The sequence below is a fragment of the Scomber scombrus genome, chromosome 20 (genome assembly GCF_963691925.1).
Source record: "Scomber scombrus chromosome 20, fScoSco1.1, whole genome shotgun sequence".
Taxonomy (NCBI): domain Eukaryota; kingdom Metazoa; phylum Chordata; class Actinopteri; order Scombriformes; family Scombridae; genus Scomber; species Scomber scombrus.
This window is the reverse complement of record NC_084989.1, coordinates 20295242-20316340: the sequence shown is the minus strand read 5'-3', so window position 1 is coordinate 20316340 and position 21099 is coordinate 20295242. Positions and strand designations below refer to the sequence as shown.

Below are 21099 nucleotides of genomic sequence, written 5' to 3'. Positions count from 1 at the left end.
AATTGTAAAAGAACAACAATGACAACGTGTATAAAATCATCTTTTTAATGTCACAGCCAAATTATCTTCCCTTTGTGCCTCCTGAGAAGAGAATGATGTCTTCACTGATAGTGAATAATACAGGATTTAAGCGAGCAGTAAATCACCATTACAGCTTACATTATTTATACAACATGACATCCCGCTGAATGCTGATTTGACCAGACTCACCTTTATCTTGTTGCAAATATGCTGACCATTACTCTGTGCCTATTATTTGACAGCACTGAAATGTCACCAGAGACTGAAAGATAGTCGGATTCACCTCTGCGTTCGGAGAGAAAAAGAGAGCGGGAATGTAAATAATTCTTGCTTGCACTAAACCATAGCTTTCATCTCTGATGTTCTTTTGCAGTGGTCGGTCCACACTCCATCATTATAATGAGGGAGGCTCAATTAGACAAGGTCTACAATGGGGGTTTTAAATGTCACAGAGCAGGTCCTGACATTTCTCTGTTTGATATGGAATCAGAACGGGAGCCATAGAGTTCACAGGGAGAACTAATCTCAACTTCGGAAATAACAAATTCCACCCTGTCACCGGCTCTGAGGGAAGGCTGGTGCGGGCATTTTGGAGACATTTACACCCAACAATGCTATCCTGCCCCTCTTAGAACTTCTAATGATTGAATATATTAGCATTGTTTAGGTATGTAATTAGCCCCTGGAGGTTAGCATGTCGGAATGATGTTTGCGAGACACGTGTGTAATGAATGCTCGTTGGATATTTCATCCAAAAGGTTATTCGGTCGTCAAATCAAACACGACTCAAAAAAGCGACCAACTTTTAACTGGTAGTAATTAAGAGTGACCATAATTACCAGTTTACAAGTAAAACAAGTGGGAGAATGTAGAGGAGAAACAATATTTCGATTTCGATTTTTTTGTGAATCGGTGTCATGACCGGTCAAGTTTTAAATGTGTCCATAACATGCAGGAACAGCATGCGCCCTCGATTTGAATGTCAAAAAACAGATTGTTGTCTTCCTATCACTAGCAGGAATAGTGGTCTCTCAGTGGATGAATTACCATCCCTCTATGCTCCAGCTCGACTCTAATAAGCACCGGATTGTTCACAGAAATGAAGAGGAAAACTTAGAGAGGGGGGAAAAGATAGAAATCCATTTGTAAGTCTGGGCTGTGACTATTTGCATGGCGATGAAGGCCCTAAGTGTTCTGCAGTGTTCAGATGCGAGTCCCAGACAATAGAGCCTGTGTTTGTTCTTTCCCGGGAAGTTTGAGAAGGACAGAAAAAGGGGAGAGAAGACGAAGAAAAGGGGAGGTCGTCAGCGGAGGGGATTACGCATTGTGAGAAGCACACGCATTTGCGTCTGCCATTGTGGTGACTGAATTGCTTTCCAGTACCAGGGTATTTAGTTAAGCAGATTGTGTTTCTTTACACCCAACGATGAGCTCTCTTGACGGCGGTTGGTGACAAGTGGCTTGGGGGACAGCAGCAATCTCACAAACAGGTGGGTGTGGTGGTGGACGCTATACGCATCCTATAAGAGACTAGTCATTGTCAGAAGATAATTAGATGCAATTTTTTTATGTATTATTCAGGAAAGAATGTATAGAGGAGTACAAAGAGGTTTTAAACGTGAAAAGAGACTCAACAGAAAAGCAAGAGAAAAGCTAAGTCATAATAGTTGAGTACAATCATTTTTTTAAATGAGTCCAGGGGTTCTTTGTGTTTGTCTCAGTAAGAAATCAGTAGATTTCTTGCATCTTGTGATATGGCTGCTGGTATTAGCAGTGTTGTGCTTTCTGAATCATCTAATGAGCATCTTTTAAATTGCTAAAGAAGAAGCTTTAAAGGGGGTTTGAATGTGTGTTGTAGTAGTTTTTTTTATTTTTTAGCTGACCCCTTTAGACCTGTTTTGATAATTTGAAAGTTTTTATGTGGTTGAAATAAACATGTTTTTTGCCACCTTGCATTAAACTGCTGGCCTCCGTGTGCTGGCCTATGGTATGTAGCTACAAAACATGAGCTTTCAGTGCCCTCCACCTTGGCATTTTTTTGGCAATTTTTTGAAGAGATTATTCAAAATGTAGCATAATTAAAATATGTTACTGTTTCTGTGACCTCTCTTTAGGTTCAAACGTTCTTTCAGTGAAATAACTTGTATGATCATTCAAGGCCAGTACACAGTGATGCCCAAATCCTCAGTTCACCAAAAGAAAACCTTGGTTAAACAAATTTATTTGATTTGTAAAATGGCCGTTAAACTAAAATAACAGGGCCGTCTTAGCCATGAAGGAACAAAAGGAATAAATTCCACATGTTGTCCATGGCTGAAAATTGAATGCGTAGCTTGTGTCACATATAGATAAATCCACTGGTCTTCAATAATAACTACAGTTGTTTTTTGTTTGTTTATGAAACCAAGTAAGGAAAACAATAGGATTTAATGCCATCGCTGATAAATGTATGACATTGTGCTTAATAGTAATGATTTCCACATGAGCACATAATAGAATGAAACAAATTACTTACTAACAAGTACATGATGGTTTGACATCCCTCTGTTGCTTTGTGGTCCCGATTTAGGAAATAGAAAGTACATGTCAGTGTTATTGTTTCACAGAGCTGAACAGTAAACAAGTCCCATGATAGGCTCCCAAATGACCAATTAAGGACATTTTGTCTTGGAAGGGTGATCTTAAAGAAACGAGGCTTAACAGATGGATTTTACTTCAAACATTGCAAATAACTGTAGTTAAATGAGAGGTTTGATTCTATGTTTTCAGCTTCACACATTTTTATATTTGTATATTTCTTTGTCAATTAGGAGACATAGACCAAGTCAGAAGACCTTTGGAAGAATAACATCGTAATTAATGTTCATGTAGTGGTTTAGCATTACTTGTAGCAGTTGGCGCTGGCTGTGTATAATCATTATTAATGTGTCATCCACAATGTCAAGAAGAAGCTGCTTTTTTCTTCATTGTTGCATTTCACCATTTGCGTTGGCACATTACACACATTTTATTAGCATCCCCGGAACCATTTCTACAACAGAGCAGCTTTTTTATTAGCTAGAACACATCCCCCATATAGGAAAATAATGTGACCGTCTCAGTGCATCTAGTGCTTAACATTGTGAGACTGCCGCTCATTGTCATCCTGTCATGGCGTAGAGTAGCGTACTGTATATACAGGCTAAAGGAGGTCTGCTGGTAATGGGAGGAAGGCCTAATAGAGGTAATGAATGGCTGTCAACCACAAGGTACTTGGCATGTACTGTGTGTCATGTTGAAATGAGAATTTCTCTTTTGAAAGGAGAAAATTGGCCGTAGAGTTCAATGGTGTTTTTTTTAAATAGTTTAAATACCTTCACGTTCTCCTGATTTTTTTAAAGGAACTTATACAGCTGTGATAACTAATGCTTCAAAAGGCTTACAAGTAACATATCAATAGCTTTATTTGACTTTTTTTTGTAATTCAGACTTTGGCAAGGTCACTATTATTATCATGCACTACCAAGGCAGCTGTCACACACTGACATGTGTTGTACTTGCTCCCTAACGGTTTGATATTTAAAGACCCAGAGCCAGGAGTTTTTCCTCATACCTGCTATTTTCCCAGAATTTCATCACGTATTTCTTGAAAGGTCCATTATGTTAAATTGACTCCTAAACATCCGTTGACCTGTGCACTATTTCAGCCACGTCAGGAAAGGCAGATAACCTCAGGAAAGGTTTTTTTTTTTTTTTTTTCTTTTTGTTTTTGTTAAGCAGCAGACTCCTTGGCATGTTGGCAGCCTAGCAGTTGCTCAGAGTAACATCATTGAGGGCTCTTGTCTAGTTTTGGCTCAAGACGTTCAATTTGGGCGCGTGCTTGGCAGGCCTATGAAAGACCATAACAGCTCACGATTCACTGGCCACTAATTGGAATGTCACTCCACAATGCTCGGAGATATGAATACGGCCTGTAAAGACATACATAAGCACAAGCACATACTCTCATCCGCGTTCTGTATCGAAATTGAATTTCAAAAATGAAAGTCTGCATCAGTAATTGATTTTACCAGCTCATTACAAATGGATCTTGACAGCTAATTTACTTTTACAAGATTAAACATGACCATTATGGGCTGTTAACACATTAATACTGCAACTACTCTAACTGCTGAAACAACTTCCCACTATGTACGCTATATTTTAAATTTCCCTTAGGACCACCCATGCTAAAAAAAAATCATCCACTTGTGTTCTTGTGAACCATTTTGGATTAAAGCGACCACATTGTGGGGCTGTATATGTTATGTGCTGATATTACAGTGTCAAAAATCTCTATTAAAAATGTTCAGAATTATGGCTGTTGTGAGTGCTGATGTATGGGTTGCTGCTCGAGTGGAGAGCAGCAGTTTGTTTCAGGATTTTATGTCAAGGCAAATAATTTGTGTGCTTCTCAAAGTAATCGACTTTATAAGACAAAAGCCTAGGAAAGCAGAAGGACTTTCACAGTTGTGAAATACTGTAAACATAGTCTCATTCTGAAATTAGAATAGTTTACAGTGGTTTTTTACTCTTGTCGGTGTTGCCATATTCACAGAAATAGCTCATTTAAGTGAAAAGGGGAGAGTCAAAACAGTCCTTCACACCAATAATTACTGTTGATGACAAAGATAACAAAGCTAGGATATGAGATGTAGGTCTCTTTGACAATGACATGTTTGTGCTAGTTGACAGTGGATAGTTATTGTTAGATACTAGAAAGAGAAAGTCACACTTTACACACAAAGGAAATTGATGTCTGCTAACTTTACGTTGATGGTATAATATGTTGTAGCCTACTTGTGTGGTCCTAACTAATTTCCTGTCTCATCTGACTTTCAACGTCCTTACACTCTTGACCCTGATCTTGGTGCACATTGTAATCAGTGCATTGATTCCACTCATAGTTTGTCAGAGGCATGTGTGTCTTGTTTTCCACGTCTGGGGAGACATTGATCTAATTAGAAGTCTTCATTAGTCAGCTGCAGAGTGCAGTGTCATGCTTAAGGAATGATGTTCAGGCCCTGCTCCCCCCCCCATCAAACACAATACAGGCCCTTGTCTGAATTTCAAAACAGAGGGCTGTTTTCAGTCCATGCAGGACTGCAGGATGTGAAATAACAAAAGGGTAAAAAAAAAAAAAGAAAGCAGAGCTCAGACAAAGGGATTGACTTTTTCTTGTAAAATGCAATTCTGCTCTGGGATTCTTGCTTGAATTATTATTACATCTGAGTTGCTGTTGGGCAATAGATTTGATGTAACTCCTCAGATAGATAAGAAGGAATCCTATCAGCACAGAGTGCATATAAAACAGTGTTTCTCAGTCTTTTTCTGTTTTCTAACCTGTTTACAGTTTAGCCCCTCAACCGATTCAAGCACCTCTTCATCGGCACCATCATATTCTAAATGTGTTCAACTGGATGCTAAATACTATCAGTTATATACAAGTGGATATTATTGGGTGGTTTGGTCGAGTTTGCATTTGTACTGTACTTTTCAGACAGGCTGAAGCTAATCATTTCAACTGTTTATCAATATCTATCTATTTTAATCCATTTATCCATTAAAACTACTGTAACTATTTAAGCTACTCAACTATTCGTTTTCAACTGTTTAACCCTACCCATCAATTTAATGATCTATTTCAACCATTTACACATCATTTTAGTTAACAATTACAATGTAATGTCAACCATATATTAACATTTTTAGCTTTCTGTTTAGAAATAATTAACTAGTTTTCAAGTCATTAATTCTAAGTCACAACACGTAGCGTTTGATGTTACTGCTGATTCAATATATTAATTTTTAAAATCAAATTATGATTTCTGTTTTTTTCAAATTAGTTCAGCTATGCTACAATCTTTCCACATAACGCCACCTTTAAACCATGCAGAAATACTCCCATCTTTTTCATTTTCATCTTGTAAACTTTTCAAGTTAGATTTCCTCATTTCATACACTTAAAATTCACTTGGATATGCCAGCCTTTTAAAACATGTAGATGTGCCTTTGTAATTAGAAAACATAGAGAATACTAAGCACACTTGTATTTATAGCTTTGTGTAATTAAACAGCTAATTTTTTTCTCCCCATTCTACATTAATACAGCTTTCAATTTCCTCATTTTGCAGTCTCTGTGCACTGATGGAAATTTCTCACTCAGCCATTAATTAAATTGTTAACTTTTATTTCAGAGATATGAGCATGCATACAAACCACGTAATAACAAGATGGGATACAGCACTGCCGGGATCATGAATTACTGTACTGTTGAATGAAGAATTGATAGCACTGGACCAGTGCCACCTCCGTCCTCTGTCCACTGACCATGAGTGGAGAGGAAATGCAAGGATGGACAGTAAAAATGACCACGCCGAGTGTTTTGGCCATGGTGACGGTCTTTTCTATGATTCCTGGCGGGGTGCTGAGCGATATGAGAGGTACTCAGGGTCTGGAAGCTCAACAATTGGCCCAGGGGTCCACTCATCTGCACCGTCGCCTGAAGAGAGGCTGGATCTGGAAACAGCTGTTTGTCCCAGAGGAAGATCCCACTCCTCGTGTTATTGGCAAGGTACCGCTTTAGACTGAATGTCCTCCATGTCCTTGATACAGCACTTCCCTTTGAAAATGCATGTTTTGTAGTTTCCCCGTGAAGAAAAAAATTGGTTTTAAAAAACGTTCCCAAGGTTTCATTTGCTTTACCTCCTCTTTTTGCAGCTCAAATCTGATTCTGACCGAGGCGAGTTTACCATCAAGTACATATTATCAGGAGAGGGTGCCGGAGATGTGTTTGAGATAGATGAGTACTCTGGTGAGATCCGGACATTGAAGAAACTTGACCGTGAGGAAAAGGCCTTCTACGTCCTTCAAGCCCAGGCTATCAACAGGAGGTCCAACGAACCAGAAGAGCCCCAATCGGAGTTTATCATCAAGGTCCAGGACATCAATGACAATGTCCCTCAGTTTCAGAATGAGCCGTATGTGTCTAGCATCCCAGAGATGTGTCCAACAGGTATGTTTGAGAAAGATAAAGGCCGAGTGCAAGGTTAGCAATAAGAGGTGAGAATACAGGCACACAAAAATGAAAAATTTAAAGGCTTGGTTGAGTGAAATTACTTATTTAGCCCGGAAAGTAGTTTGGTTTTATCTTCTCAGGTTTTGAGATTTCTCTTTTGGATTTGGAGATTCCAGCCTACACCCTAATACAATACAATGGAATTTAATTTGTGGTCTTTATAACATGGGGAAAATGAAAGATTGAACAGCAACCTTTTTCCCAAAGTCTACCACAGATCTTGAGATTTAATTGGAACTATGGATGACCAATACAATTGTTTTTGTTTTAGCCATGCTAGCAGCAGATAATGGTGTTGGTTGGTCCGCCACTCTGGTCCAAACACCTACTGGATGAATTACCATCAAATTTTATACAGGAAATCATGATCCCCAGTAGATGAATCCTAAATTACTTCAGTGAACCTCTGATTTTTCCTCTTGCACTAGCATCTGGTCAAAGTTGAAATTTGTCCAGTACTTTCGTCCAGTGTTTTATGACTAAATATGTAGTACTAATTGGCAAATGTTAGTAGGTTAGCATGATAAACTAAGATGGTTAACACAGTAAATATTACCTGTATATAGCATCAGCACAAATTGTTCACATTGATATTGTCAAGGCTAGATACAGCCTCAGAGAGCCACTAGCATAAATAAGCTAGCTGTATACTCTTAGTATTGCAAATCATGATATTTTTTGAGCACAAACAAAAAGTTATTTATTTTTTCCGAAGATATACTTTACAAATAAAATTTCTTTGCTTAAATATTGAATGAAGATAGCGAGCAAAAGGTTATATGAATGTCTGTCATCTGTCGCCATTCAGGAAGTTAAGAGTATTGGATTCTCTATCACAGCTTGGTTGCCTTTATGGATAAATTTCTTAAATAATGTTATTACAACCAATGCCCTTTCATATTACAAACATTACCATTTCAATTTATATGTAATCTGCTTTTGCTGTATAATATTGCTCCTGTAATAAATCATAATGCATTTGACTCTCTGAAAGAGAAAGTGAGAGGGGAAAGTTGGAGTGCAGATCACTGAGAATAAGAAATGCTCCGGTAAATCCCTGCCTGTGAATAGGAAAGGCGTTTCCTGGAAGAAAAAAGAAAGAAAGAGCAAGATAGACAAAAGGACTGAGGGAGAGAAAGATAGAAAGCGAGGTGAGGAGAAAGATATGGTCAGCGAAGAAAAAGGGTAAGTGTGAAAGATAGCGAGGTGAAACCGAATCAGAGTGCGAAGGGAATAAAACGAGGGGCAGGTGGATAGTGAGAAGGATGTCGCTATAGGGCTGGAGAGGTTGTCACGCACACCTGCACAGCCTTACTGAGTTGTGAAAGGCCAATGCTGCCCCCCCCCCCCCACACACACATACACACACACAACCCTCCACTCTCCCGCCCACACCTCCCCAACCCTCATCCCTTTGTCAACATCCCTCCTCTAACTCTACCTCAACATCACCCCCTCTCCTTTTCCATTTCCACCGCTCCCCCCCTGAGCCAGACAGACAGACCCTGCGGGACTATGGCATAATCACTTTATTTCCCCGTCGACTGGAACTGCTGCCTGAGCTAACTCTCACTGTGTGATCCGCTCCCACCCACAGGGACCACAGTGGCCCAGGTGACAGCCACAGATGCTGATGATCCCATGTTTGGAAACAACGCCAAGCTCATCTACTCCATCCTGCATGGGGAGCCTTACTTCTCTGTGGAGCCAAAGACCGGTACGAGCCACTGATAGCCACAGAGGCTTTCACTTCATCCTATCTGTTACTCGTCATCTGTGGAGAGAAATGTCATAGCAACCACTATGGGTTTTTTTTTTTTTGCCATCATGAAGACACACTAGAGATTCAATTGTGCAGAAATAATGTTTACATTTTCTACAGGTGGGCTACAAATAAGACAGAAAGACAAAATCTTTCCAATTTCCTGTTGTTGAGACAGGAGCTTATTTTATTTTAGGGGCATTTTTCTTTTGGTCTCAGTCACTTTTGACAACTCAAAAAAATGTTTTAACTTCAGAGGTTGTTTAAATTCCCCTGACAACTTTATCATTCAAAACAAGTACTGACAAATAAAGCTACTTTTTCAGACCAGTGGTGAGAAATGTCGCTGTCTATGCTCCTTGATAGAAAATTGGTAAAACTGACTCCAGTGCATGTAAATTTACACACATTCCTTGGTATGCAGAGGTCAGTTCTAGCACATCCCACACACATTCCTGACCTTAACTGAGCGAAGTTGGGGGAGGGCATTATTGACGTTGGAAAAATGTTTAAATTCAAGTTAATGCAATATCTAATAGGGCTACTCTGACTTTTTAGGCTGCCCCCATGGAGGAGTTGGCAGCTGATGACTCCAGACCACTTCATATTATAGTTTTGCCCATGGCTTTAGTTAACCTGAAAGGATACAGCCAACAGTTTACTATATTTTTCTTGTTGTCAACATATTCTATGAAAAGACTAAAACCAACACTGAATAACGTGATCTGACTATAAAGTATTGTCTGAATAGATAAATCCTCTATTGCATAGACCTCCATTGTTGTCTAAAATCTATGAACACCATATCAATGAGCCACATTATTGCACCGGGTGACATGTTTTTCATTACAATTAACACGGATGCTGTAGTCAAAGGAAATACTCCACAACAAATGCATTTTTTAGTCCTATGTGAGTATCGTCTGCTGAAAACTTCAGTCCCCAGCTGTTACTTTTAAATAAATAAATAAATAAATAATGAAACAATATATCTGTGAAGCATTTTAAAAAGATTTTTCTTTTGTATATGAAGGGGCTTGAGGCAAAGTGCCAGAGACAGGAAAGTACTGAGAGACAGATTGATAGCGTGTTGGTTTTGATCTTTTAATGGAGTTTGTTGACAATAATATATATATATATAAAACATAAGACCAGCTTTAAAAAACATTGCTTGTTTTTAGCATTGTTACCTGCTCAGCTCGCTAATTTAGTAGCCACAATAACTAGATACTGTATGCGCAGCACAAATCGAATGTGCTCAAACATAACAACAGTGATAGCTCGCTTTCTAGATACTGTGGTCTCCCCTTGGCTGCTGAGAAGCTGATGTCATCGAAACACAAGATTAGATGAATCAGCGATTGAAATAATCACTTCTCGAGCAAAAAATAGCACATGAATTTGCATGTCTATTCAATTCTCTTGATTCGAATTGTTCATCTGTTTACTATTGCCTCCACTCTGGCCTAACAGAGGAAGCGTTAAGTCATCTGAAAGCCCTCTTGATATTTCTTTGTGTACTGATTAAATCAGCAGAATCTGAGTTTATTGTGGTGTCGTTTTTACTGCACTGCTCTCTTGTAGACTATTTGAGGCAACTAGTCTAGTTTTAAAAAGCGAAGGAAACCATTCGCAGACGCTGCTTTAATGCATCCAACTCTCCTCTTTGTCTCTCTCCTCCACCCGCAGGTATTATTGTAACATCTTGGCGAAACATGGACCGTGAAGCCAGAGAGAAATACCTGGTGGTGGTGCAGGTGAAGGATATGCTAGGCCTCAGCGGCGGTTACTCCGCCTCCACCACAGTCACCGTCACCCTGATTGATGTCAATGACAATGGACCCACGTTTCAGCACCGTGAGTCGCTTACACGACTCACAATGATGCAAACACTAAGTCATACATGCTCAATGAAATCAATGAAAGAGTACAAAGCATTGCAGGCTGCGAGGACATGTTTGATATTATACCTAAGAGGTATTTATTTGATCATACTTCTCCCGGTTCGGGTGGGTGGTTTGTGCTGCCAGCGTTGCATTCGACTGTACGCATCTTGTTATTCAGCCGGCAGCCAAAATTAAAAGGAGGCAGTCGAAGAATGAGAGAAGAAAGGAGGGAAAGGGGGGGAAAGAGACAGGGAAAGAGATGGGGATGTTTGGTTCATTTGAGTGTGCACGCGTACATGCGTCGCCCACTGGATGAATTTAATCATTCACACATGAGAGGACATTTGTCATGACCTTTGGAAACAAACCTAGCCTTCTCTGCGATAAACCTCACTAAATGAATGCCCTGGGAAGAAATCAATTCTGTAGAAATGAGAAAGCAAGGATGATAGTTTTAACTATTAATGTTCACATTCGCATTCATTGCTAGTGCTACTGTATCCCTTGGATTCTATGTTCAATGAAAATACCTTATAAATATTGTATGACCACACTTCACTTTGAACTATGCCCTCTGAATTTGTCACATAATTACAAATTATTATCAGCAAGGTTTTTTTTTTGTTTTTTTTTAAGGCGCAGCTGGGTTGCCTGTTGAGTTCCTCCCAGTTGTGGCAGCCATCCAAATAGAGTCACTCAAAGACACAATCACATTTTCTCATCTTCTTATTAGAGTTAGGCTGGGATTATGTGGAGTTGCCACAACTTATCTGTGACTCACACAAATTGACCTTCCACCACAATGTTCTCCTTTCTTATCACTTTACACACTAGCACCCTCTCTTGACTAGCTATTAACAACTTACTGTCAACTTCTGTGTGCGATGTTTTAGTGAGGAAAACTTTTTCTTTATTATTTGTTGTTTTTCTCCAAGCATGAGTTATCATTACTTGTTGCGAAAAAAGGACACATTTGGTATCGCTCCTATAGATATCTAATTCAACCTCTTGGGTAAAATGTTCGTTTTGTTGTTTTTTTTAGACATGTACACCTTTGCCGTCCCTGAAGATGCAGACGTGGGCACCACAGTAGGCAGGATTATGGCAGATGATGCCGACATTGGCATCAATGCTAGGATGGTCTACAGTCTGGAGGATCTGGAGGAAAGCTCCACTTTTACCATCCAAACAGATCCAAAAACGCAAGAGGGAGTGGTTCTACTGGCAAAGGTGATTTCTGCAGTGCATTATACATATTATACATTACATTAGAGTCAAAACTAAATTTAAAATGCACAAAGATCAAATCTCAGTGCAAAATACAATTCTGAGTTTGTAGTTTTCCTTTATTGACAAAGTTAGAAAAGAAAAATACTTTCACTGTTTCCTAGAAATTACTTTTATATATGAATCAATTATTATTCCAATTATGTCACGTTGGAAAATGTAATTGTTACTTTTTGAAGGAATCACGCCACATTTGCTGCCAGTGTTTAATGATGTAGTAGTAGCATTAGCAGATATTGTACTGCAAGACAACAGTTTAACAACAATTTCATAAACATATAAAAACAACACAGTACAGTATATGTTTAATATATGTATTGCTCATTTTGTATATGCAAAATGAGCAGCTAGTTTCTGTTAACTTTCATTGTCTGACACACAACAATCTGAGCCTGTTAGTGCCAAAAACAAGCATTTATAGTGGACGCACTTTAACAGGTGCTATTGTCCCCAAAGATTTACATTGCAGCCCATTTTGCAGCTACTGGCTGAAGCACTTTTGCTCACTACTGGACCAATTCAAAAAATGTTGTTCCCTTTTGGAACTTAAACCCAAAATGATAGAAATAAAAAGGTTGAAAAAATACCACAGTTTTCCTTTAACTTTAACTTATTATCTTGTTTTTCTGTTTCATACTTTATTTTTCCTCAGATACATTATGCATCTTCTTTAGGAGTTTTCAATTTAGATTACATGATAATAAAATAATAAACAACCCTTCAGTTTATTGACTCTGAATCATTTTGAGAACGCAGCTGTTTTTCATGCTGTTTTCTTATTACTGGCATCATAATGTAAATCGAAAACAAAGCATTATTTAAGTTCACACTCACAGCTGGTAGCTTATTGACACTGACGAAACAATTTAAACATACAGTGTGAGTCGTGTCCAGCTCTCAGCGGAGTAATCATCTGTCTTGAGTTGGCAAAGCATATTTGAAAAACTGTTACTCTTAATGGTTGCTTAATGATGATGAACAAGTTGTTTTCCGCTTTAACGGCCATGGCATCAAAATGAATGATGTTTTTCTCTTCTTCCCCTCCACAGCCTTTGGACTACGAAAATAAGCGACGTTATGTGATGGCTGCAGAGGCGGTCAATGATCCCGTGGACACTAGTTTTCTGCCTCTGCATGAGTTCATGGACAGGACCACGCTGAAGATTGTGGTGGACGACGTGGACGAGCCGCCTGTTTTTGTCACGTCGGTCTACGAATGGAAAGTTCCTGAAAATGCAGCTGTTGGAACTGTGGTTGGCAGTGTTAGTGCCAGAGACACTGACACAGTCAACAATCCCATCAGGTAATGTGGACTTTCCAAACAGTCACCAGGAAGAATGGCATCTGCCACCCAGCTGCCAGTATGATAATGACGAGGTAGATACCCAGGCTGGTGGGGGAGGAACATCCCTAGACAGCTGCCTCCACAGGGTGAAAAATCATTCCATTTCAAATAGTGTTACTGGCTCGGTGCATCCATTTTTACCCTTGATCTCTGGATACCCTGTACATGGTCATATTTATCTCATATTACTTTAGTAGGAAATGAGCCCTGCTGAATAAATCATGACGATTTTTTTATTTTTTTTTATACCTCACAGGCTTTTCTATCTATTGCCGTGGTATTATCACAAAGCGACGTGGCTAGGACGCGGGAATGTAATAAAGCACCGTACGAGGTGGCATATGGAATTGAGATTTGATGTCATTTGCAAGTGGGGCACGTTGCAGAGGAGACAGCAGCACTAGTGGTGCCTGTAGTCCATCTCAGCAGAGCTTAAGAGTGGCAGGTGCTGCATATCATCCCCAGCCGAGCGTCTATTACTGTCCCTTTGGTGAAAGTGTCTCATTGATTAATAAAATCAAACTGACATTTTGTGGGGTTTTTCACAGTTCTAGCAAATATGATTAAGTTTGCTTTGTGCAGATTGGGTTTGTTTTACCATGTTATTATCAACAAAGTGGCTTACAGAAATGATTCATTAGTCAGTGTTTTTTCATTTCTGGTCACCGTAATTCACCATGTTGTTTTAATGACTTGTATTAATAAGTGTTAAAGGTATGGTGGTGTGAATTTGCAGCAAGCAAACAATTATGCTTGCTTGAAAAATGTATGTTTTTTTTTTTTTGTTCATTCTTTGCAGGCTTTTTATAATTTATTATTCACATGAAATAAAAATCACAAGCCAGAAAACAAGACTTTTGTCACCTGTAAAACTATGTAAACAAGACCATTATTCAACTAAAAAAAAACTTTCTCAGCTTCGACAAGTTTCTCTGTGTCACTGTTTTTAAATGATATTCTCTGACTTTAGAAAAATAGAAAAAAGTCCATGGTCAGATAAAAAAAAAAGAAAAAAAACCCCCAAAACAGAGTCTTTCCCTTGTGTGGTAGATGCTTTGTTTTCACAGTGTTGTTGTCGCTGAGTCACACCAGCTTGTGTGTGTGCTCTCTTTGTTGGATATCTGTCAACAGATTTAAAAATTGAGCAATTTGTCTAATTAATCTCCCTGCGGCTTCGTAATGTTTTTGTTTGCCCAGAAAACAACCTTGCCTGCAATAAATGTGTGTGTCTCTGTGATTTCTTCTTCCAGATATTCAATTGACAAAAGGAGTGATACCACAAAAGCTTTCAAAATAGATCCAAACAATGGGACCATAACTGTTGCTAAAGCTTTGGACCGAGAGACTGCAAACTGGCACAATGTGACTGTTGAAGCCAAGGAAACAAGTAAGGAGCATCTTGTTCTTACGGCCAATTTGTGGCATTCTCAGTTGAGAAATCTGCCCAAAATATTCACAGCAGTGCACTGAGGACAAATATTAAGTGATGCAATGTTTACATTTCCATAGATAGATTTGCATTTATACTGTTTTTTAAAATATTCAATCTGTTTTTATTGTTTTGGAAAAAGCTGTGAAATGTCAATTCCCATTTATTTTTTGTTCTATAGATCCAAATAAGAACAAACATTTATCAGTCTTAAGTATTATTTTGACAGATCTTTTACAAAGTATTTATGATACATGCACCTGGTGGACTCCAGCAAATGTCTATCTTCACTACTGCAGCGCAGAACCATTTATCCTCCTCTGTGGTGGTGTTCATCAAAGTGCTGGACATAAACGACAATGTGCCAAGGCTTGCAAGAGATTACCAGCCATATATCTGTGAGGGGACACAGGCGGGAGAAGTATGTATATTATGATGCACTGATGTCTGTGATTTACAATACAGCAGTGTTGCAATGAGAGTGTGTCAACGAATGTGGACAGTAAAAATTCTCATATTGTGTCATATTGTATTATATCACCACCTTTCTATTATTCATCTTTCTCTCCATGTATCTTTTTAAACATTAAAGGACTCGGAAGAAACCATTTGACTATTGTGCAGCACAACAATCATTGTCAGCTTCCAAATGAGATTCTGAGTGCCATATTTCTGAGAAGCCTGTACACTTCCTAGGAAATCTGTTGTCAGTATGTGACTGCTTGTGCTGCTCATAATTCTTCAGTAATGCGCCTTTGTGTCTCTCAGCTTATTCAGCTGCTCAGCGCCGTGGATCCAGACGACCCTGCGGAGGGACACCACTTCTACTTCTCTATGGTCCCTGAGAAAAGCATCAATCCGAACTTCACCATAAGAGATAATCAAGGTTACATTTGATTAGATAATAGGACACAAATACTCCATCTGCTCTAAATATTGATTATTTGTGTTGTGATATCTTTTGTGTTTATAGGAATTATCTGAGGGAAAAAGGACTCAGATACCTCATAAGTATCGCTGCAAAGTGGTCCATAGAGCTAAGGATTACTGCAGAGTCAGTTGATGTTGAATTCTACGTGGGCTCGTCACTATGAGCAACTCCTTTCACTTCAGACTGAGTCATTTGATCCAATGTTGATATAGGACTATTGATTAGAGAAGCTTCAAGTGAAACAGCAGAGAGAACGGTTCATCTCAGAGCTGCTCGATAGACAGCGGGTGATGAGAAAAACTGTGCGGATGGCTTTTTTTTTGACATTGGAATAGAAGTTCTGTTATCTTATTGTAATAAGTGGGCAGTAAATTCCCCCTGTAAGTGCTATCATGACTCTATATGGTTGCATTGAGACCCTTGGCATTAACTAGATTTGTATTATTATATATCTTGTGCCAAGAAATTTCATCTCTCAAATTACTGACATTTTCTGTCAGAGGCTTTTAAGCTGTAGGGCAAAATATACACGAAACCTTTCTTAAAAGTCCCGCTTGGTAGCTGGAATAATGATGGTGAGCTGCGCCTACACCACAACCTGTATGACTGCATGAAAAAGACACAATAGGAAGGGATATTTTTATGATTCCGAGAACTTGAACTTTAATGAATACGAGTATCTGAGAGAATTTTGCAGCATTTTGGGATGAAGGCATCCAGTAGCTTGTGGTGATGGGTTAAGCAAATTGAAAGAGCATTTGCCTTGCAGCCAGTGGGCAGTCGACTTGTTTCAAACTGTATAATGAAAAACGGAGCAGTTACAATCGAACAGTGTGCAGCAGAGGGGCGTCTGAATGTGTCAAATAAGGTACAGTGTTCGGGGTGGTTAGCCACGTAAGCACAGCAGTCCAGTCAGCAACCAGGAATAGAATAATGAATAAAGCAGGAAACACATTTAATAAAACACATTTCCATTACGTATGAGGCATATTTGATTCAAAAAAGTTACCGTTTGGTTACTTATTGAAGTCTTACAGGTGCACCAAACACTGAAAAATGTTTTCCGAACGTACTTTTGTACACAATGAAAATTTGATTTGAGCCTTTTAGAGAGCTCAGATTTTATTTTAAATCACATTAGGCGTATCAGTCCAGTTGTTCAGCTTATTTGGAATCCCCCTCCCTAAAAATATCAGCACTCACACTCTCATGTTTTTTTTAAGAATACTGAAAAGTGCAGCTTTCTCTCTCTTGACATCCTTTTTAGACAACACAGCTGGCATCATGGCACGTAGGAGCACTTTTACCCGCAAGGATCGGACCCAGTACCTCCTGCCTGTGGTGGTGACAGACAGCGGCTCGCCAGCCCTCTCCAGCACCAGCACTTTGACCATCAGTGTTTGCAGCTGTCATCCCGTAGGCCATTGTCCCACAGGGGGGGTGGAAGCCCTCGCTCTGTCTATGGGAGTCAGCCTGCAAACTTTGTTAGGGCTACTGGTCTGCCTGGTCACACTGACAGGTAGGAAAGCAAAGTCTTCCAATGTATCCTCCATCCTATCTTAGTCCAGAATATCATGATGATGATCGTGATGATATAATAATGAAGAAATACACTGACTTTTCTTTGGATTTTGGTCTCTTGGGGATCTTACCATCAGCCATCAAAATCATCTGTCTTAAAAATGAGAGAATGAAAACTTATGGTAACTAAAGCTGGAAAATTAGTTCATTTAAATGAGAGATTACAGGCTAGTTAGAGTAGACTTAAATGTTAGAGTAGAGTATGTTCTTTCACGGGGAGAGAAGATGATCAACTTTCATGTAATTTTAAGTAGCTCAACTTCAATCATACAAACCCTTAGACCTCTGTGGTGTCTGGAATAATTCAAATGTAGAAAACAGAGACAAAGAAAGAGGTCTTATTCTGCCAATATTTTGTCGAGAGTTTCTTCAGAGCTCAGTGATATTGACAAGACAGGCTAGACAAGGATTATTGTTGTGTATGCAAGTACAGTGATGTGAACTCAAGAACTGTGCATAAGGATTTCACAAATGATGTGGACTGATGTAGATTTTCAGATCGAAAAAAATATATAAATATTTGAATATTGCAAGATCTATGATGATTTAACTGATAGTTACTTGGCAATATATCCAAAGGATCAAACTCTCAAAAAGTCAGTATAATCATATAAGAAATATTGGTAATTACAGAGAATATCAAATGACAATCTCACTGATATTTTGTTGTAAAAAAAAGTGACTCTTTTTCAGCAGATCTGTTGAGCTAGAGCAATTCCTCCTCACATCATTTTTGGCAAGTATATACGGATATAAGTATATAAACGTGTGTCAAACCACAGGATTTTCCATTAACAAAATTTCCCTTTCATTTGAATCCCCCCCTCCTTTAAAAAAAATAATCCCACCAGCGTGCCTTTAACACATACACTTTTAAAATGCTGAAAGCTTGCAGAGCAGTGATGTCAGGTAATGAGTGTATTGGTTGCAATACATCAGTAGCAATGCCATCCTGGGACGTTGATGGGTTTGCATAGTGAAGAGCTTTATTATGACCTCGGCTGCTTTGTGTCCTCCCTGTGCCCATCACATGAAAGATTAATGGCAATACCTGCTATGCTAACGTTCTGTCGGATGAGTGCAATACCTGCAAATAGACAAGCAGAAACACTCTGTTGCATCCGATTTGAGCATCCTCTGCCACTTGGAGCAAATAAAAGAATTCCCCCTTTATGTGTGAGCTGAAATTAAAAAAGATAATTTAAAGCCTAATTTGCCTTCCTTTTTGATTTTTTTTTTTTCATCCACAGCAAGCTACAGAAAAACAAATCTGGCTGGTATTATTTTCAGTGCACTTGTACATTCTGAGTGCATGCTCCATCAGGCACCCTAGATGCTTTTTTCCCACTAAGCTCATGCCCTGGTGTTTAACTGCAATGATCTCCTACTGCGTTATGTCTGCAGTGCTGTCAATTCTAATGCTGATGGTGAGAAGACACAGGCGGAAACAGCAGGAGGGGCTGGAGGTGGAGGTGAAGGAGCTGGAGCTGCCTGAGACGGTGTCGCAAAAGGTGCTGTATTATGGGGAAGGGAGATGTGGAGGAGAGGACCTGGATTTTTGCCAGCCCGTCGTCCCGCTGCGCACCCACCCGAGGAGGAGGGAGAGGAAGCTCCGGAGGGAAGACATCAGAGCTAGCATACGGATGTCCTTCCTTAGAGAGGAGTCCCACGTCATTGGTCCAGAGGATGAGGCATTCAGACAGTTTATTCTGGACAGGTTGGCAGAAGCAGATGAGGATCCTTACGTGGCCCCATTTGACTGCCTCAGGACCTATGCGTATGAGGGGTCAGGGTCTCCCACAGGGTCTCTGAGCTCATTGGAGTCATCTACCGTTGAACTTGAACCTGATCCACCAGTTAGCAACACCAGATCTTCCTTGGTCAGACTTACCCCGTGGTTTGGGGCACAAGATGAGGACACCATCTTCTGAGGGGCTTTTCTTATCATTTTTTTTATGGCTTCTCTTTTAAAGTTGTCAATACTGACATAAAGACACAAAACAAAAAAAGACCTGCACTTAAAAGACAAAAATCAACCCTTATATAACTTAATATAAAAGAGCTATTTTCTTTGCTGTATTTATCATATTTCAGCTACAGAGTTCCTAGCATTCATACATAAGTCATAACTATCATTTTCTCCCTTAAACTACCACTTTGCAACAATCAAACATCATAACCTGTATCATGCGTCTGTTTTAGAAGAGGAAGATATTACATTTAATCTTACTATCATCAGGAAAAGACATTACCTTGAATCACAGAGGTAGCAGAACCTTATTATTTGCTTTTGATACAGGTTATATAGGTTAATTTGTTTGGGTAGAAGTGACTGGTTGCATGTGAAAGCAGTATCAATAGACCATTATGTAATCTTAGCCACAAGACAGGTTACATTATGGAAAACCTCACTTTTTTCTTCACTGGATGAACTCTAACTCTGTTTTTACTTACTCACTCAGTAGGCTACCATGTTTCTATCGTGCCCACCCACTCACACTAGGAATTAGTCACCACCAGTGAGTGAACTGGTTAGTCCACGCCTGGGTTTTGCCGAAGTTACGAGTGAAAGTCAATTTGGCAGATGGTTAAAAGCAACAGAGGCACAGCAGGAAAAGGCAACCATAAAATACAGTAAAATGCACTCACATAACTCTGGCTGATAAACTGAAAAATGTAAGAGTAAGCTATGTGGTATTATTATTGCCATTATTACAGTGTTAAAATATTACACTGGCTGTATCATACTTACAGTATTACTGACCTGTACATTTTTAATATATGATATTATTTGCGACAGAATATAAGTCAGTCCTAATCAGCATTTTGGCTCATAATGGTTTCTATGTGTATTTGAATTGTACTATATGAATTCATATTATATGTACTCCTGATATATATATATGTGTGTAAGGCCACATATTTTTGTGTCCTGATTAGCTTTATTCTCACAGAAATGAAAAAATATGTATTAAATATCAACTGTTTAACATGCATTATGCCGTATGATATGACTCTCTGCTTTCTGTCGAGTCACCAGAGAACACATCTAACTAGTCGTGCGAGCCAATCAAGCGGCGGAAAAGAGCACGTGGGTGACTGGCAGCCTAACTTCGGCAAAGTAACGTTGAGAGACGGGTAAAAAAAAGTTTATCTGAGACTTAATTTGAAATGTATAAAAGGAAATGAAACTCTTGAGAAAACACAACAGCTGGAGTGCTGTGGGGAGGAGAAGAGATAAAGAAGAAAAAAAAAAGTGCATAATACACACCGCCTCTCTTCTTTTCTTTTCACGGTCATTTACAATATTATTGGCAAACACTACATGCTCACAGTTAGTTGTGTGGGTGGCTGCTCGCGGGGTGACTTGAGGTAATTGCATGGTGATAAGGTCCAGCCCCCTCACATTCTCATCCACTAATTGGGCAGTTTGCTGTCTGCGAAGGTCAGCATTAGCATCAGAGAGAATATAGTTCTCACTGAAGAAATAACTTGAATTTCATATACAAACCTATTTGGGGGCAGAAAAAAAAAAAAGCTCAACATAAAAGACAATATGAGGGAAACAACTAATTGCTTGAATCTTTTCAGCTTTCTTCCTTTCCCATGGTGGTTACTTGTATGAGTAGGTGCAGCACTCAGCCAGGACAATTTCCAGACATCACTGCAACTCAAAGTGATCTTCAAATAGCTTCCACTGTTGGAAACAATCTATTCGACCAGTGCTTTTTAGACTAAATCACCGTCTCACAATGGCTTCT

The 21099-nt window shown here is 39.2% G+C and overlaps 1 protein-coding gene across 2 annotated transcripts; it reads left to right on the top strand.

Moving 5' to 3' along the window:
* The first annotated feature begins 6324 nt into the window (after positions 1-6324).
* cdh19 (cadherin 19, type 2) lies at positions 6325-20284 on the top strand. 2 transcript variants are annotated; one of them, XM_062441163.1, is made up of 12 exons: positions 6325-6613; positions 6760-7054; positions 8715-8834; positions 10569-10736; positions 11808-11995; positions 13102-13355; positions 14648-14784; positions 15126-15247; positions 15595-15712; positions 17025-17276; positions 18035-18074; positions 18743-18779. In XM_062441163.1, the coding sequence occupies exons 1-11, from the start codon at positions 6371-6373 to the stop codon at positions 18046-18048; spliced, it is 1911 nt and encodes a 636-aa protein (XP_062297147.1). In that variant the 5' UTR covers positions 6325-6370; the 3' UTR covers positions 18049-18074; positions 18743-18779. The 2 variants fall into 2 exon arrangements, with proteins under 2 accessions (XP_062297147.1, XP_062297146.1); XM_062441162.1 differs by lacking the exon at positions 18035-18074 and having other exon boundaries at positions 18743-20284.
* Positions 20285-21099: the final 815 nt, after the last annotated feature.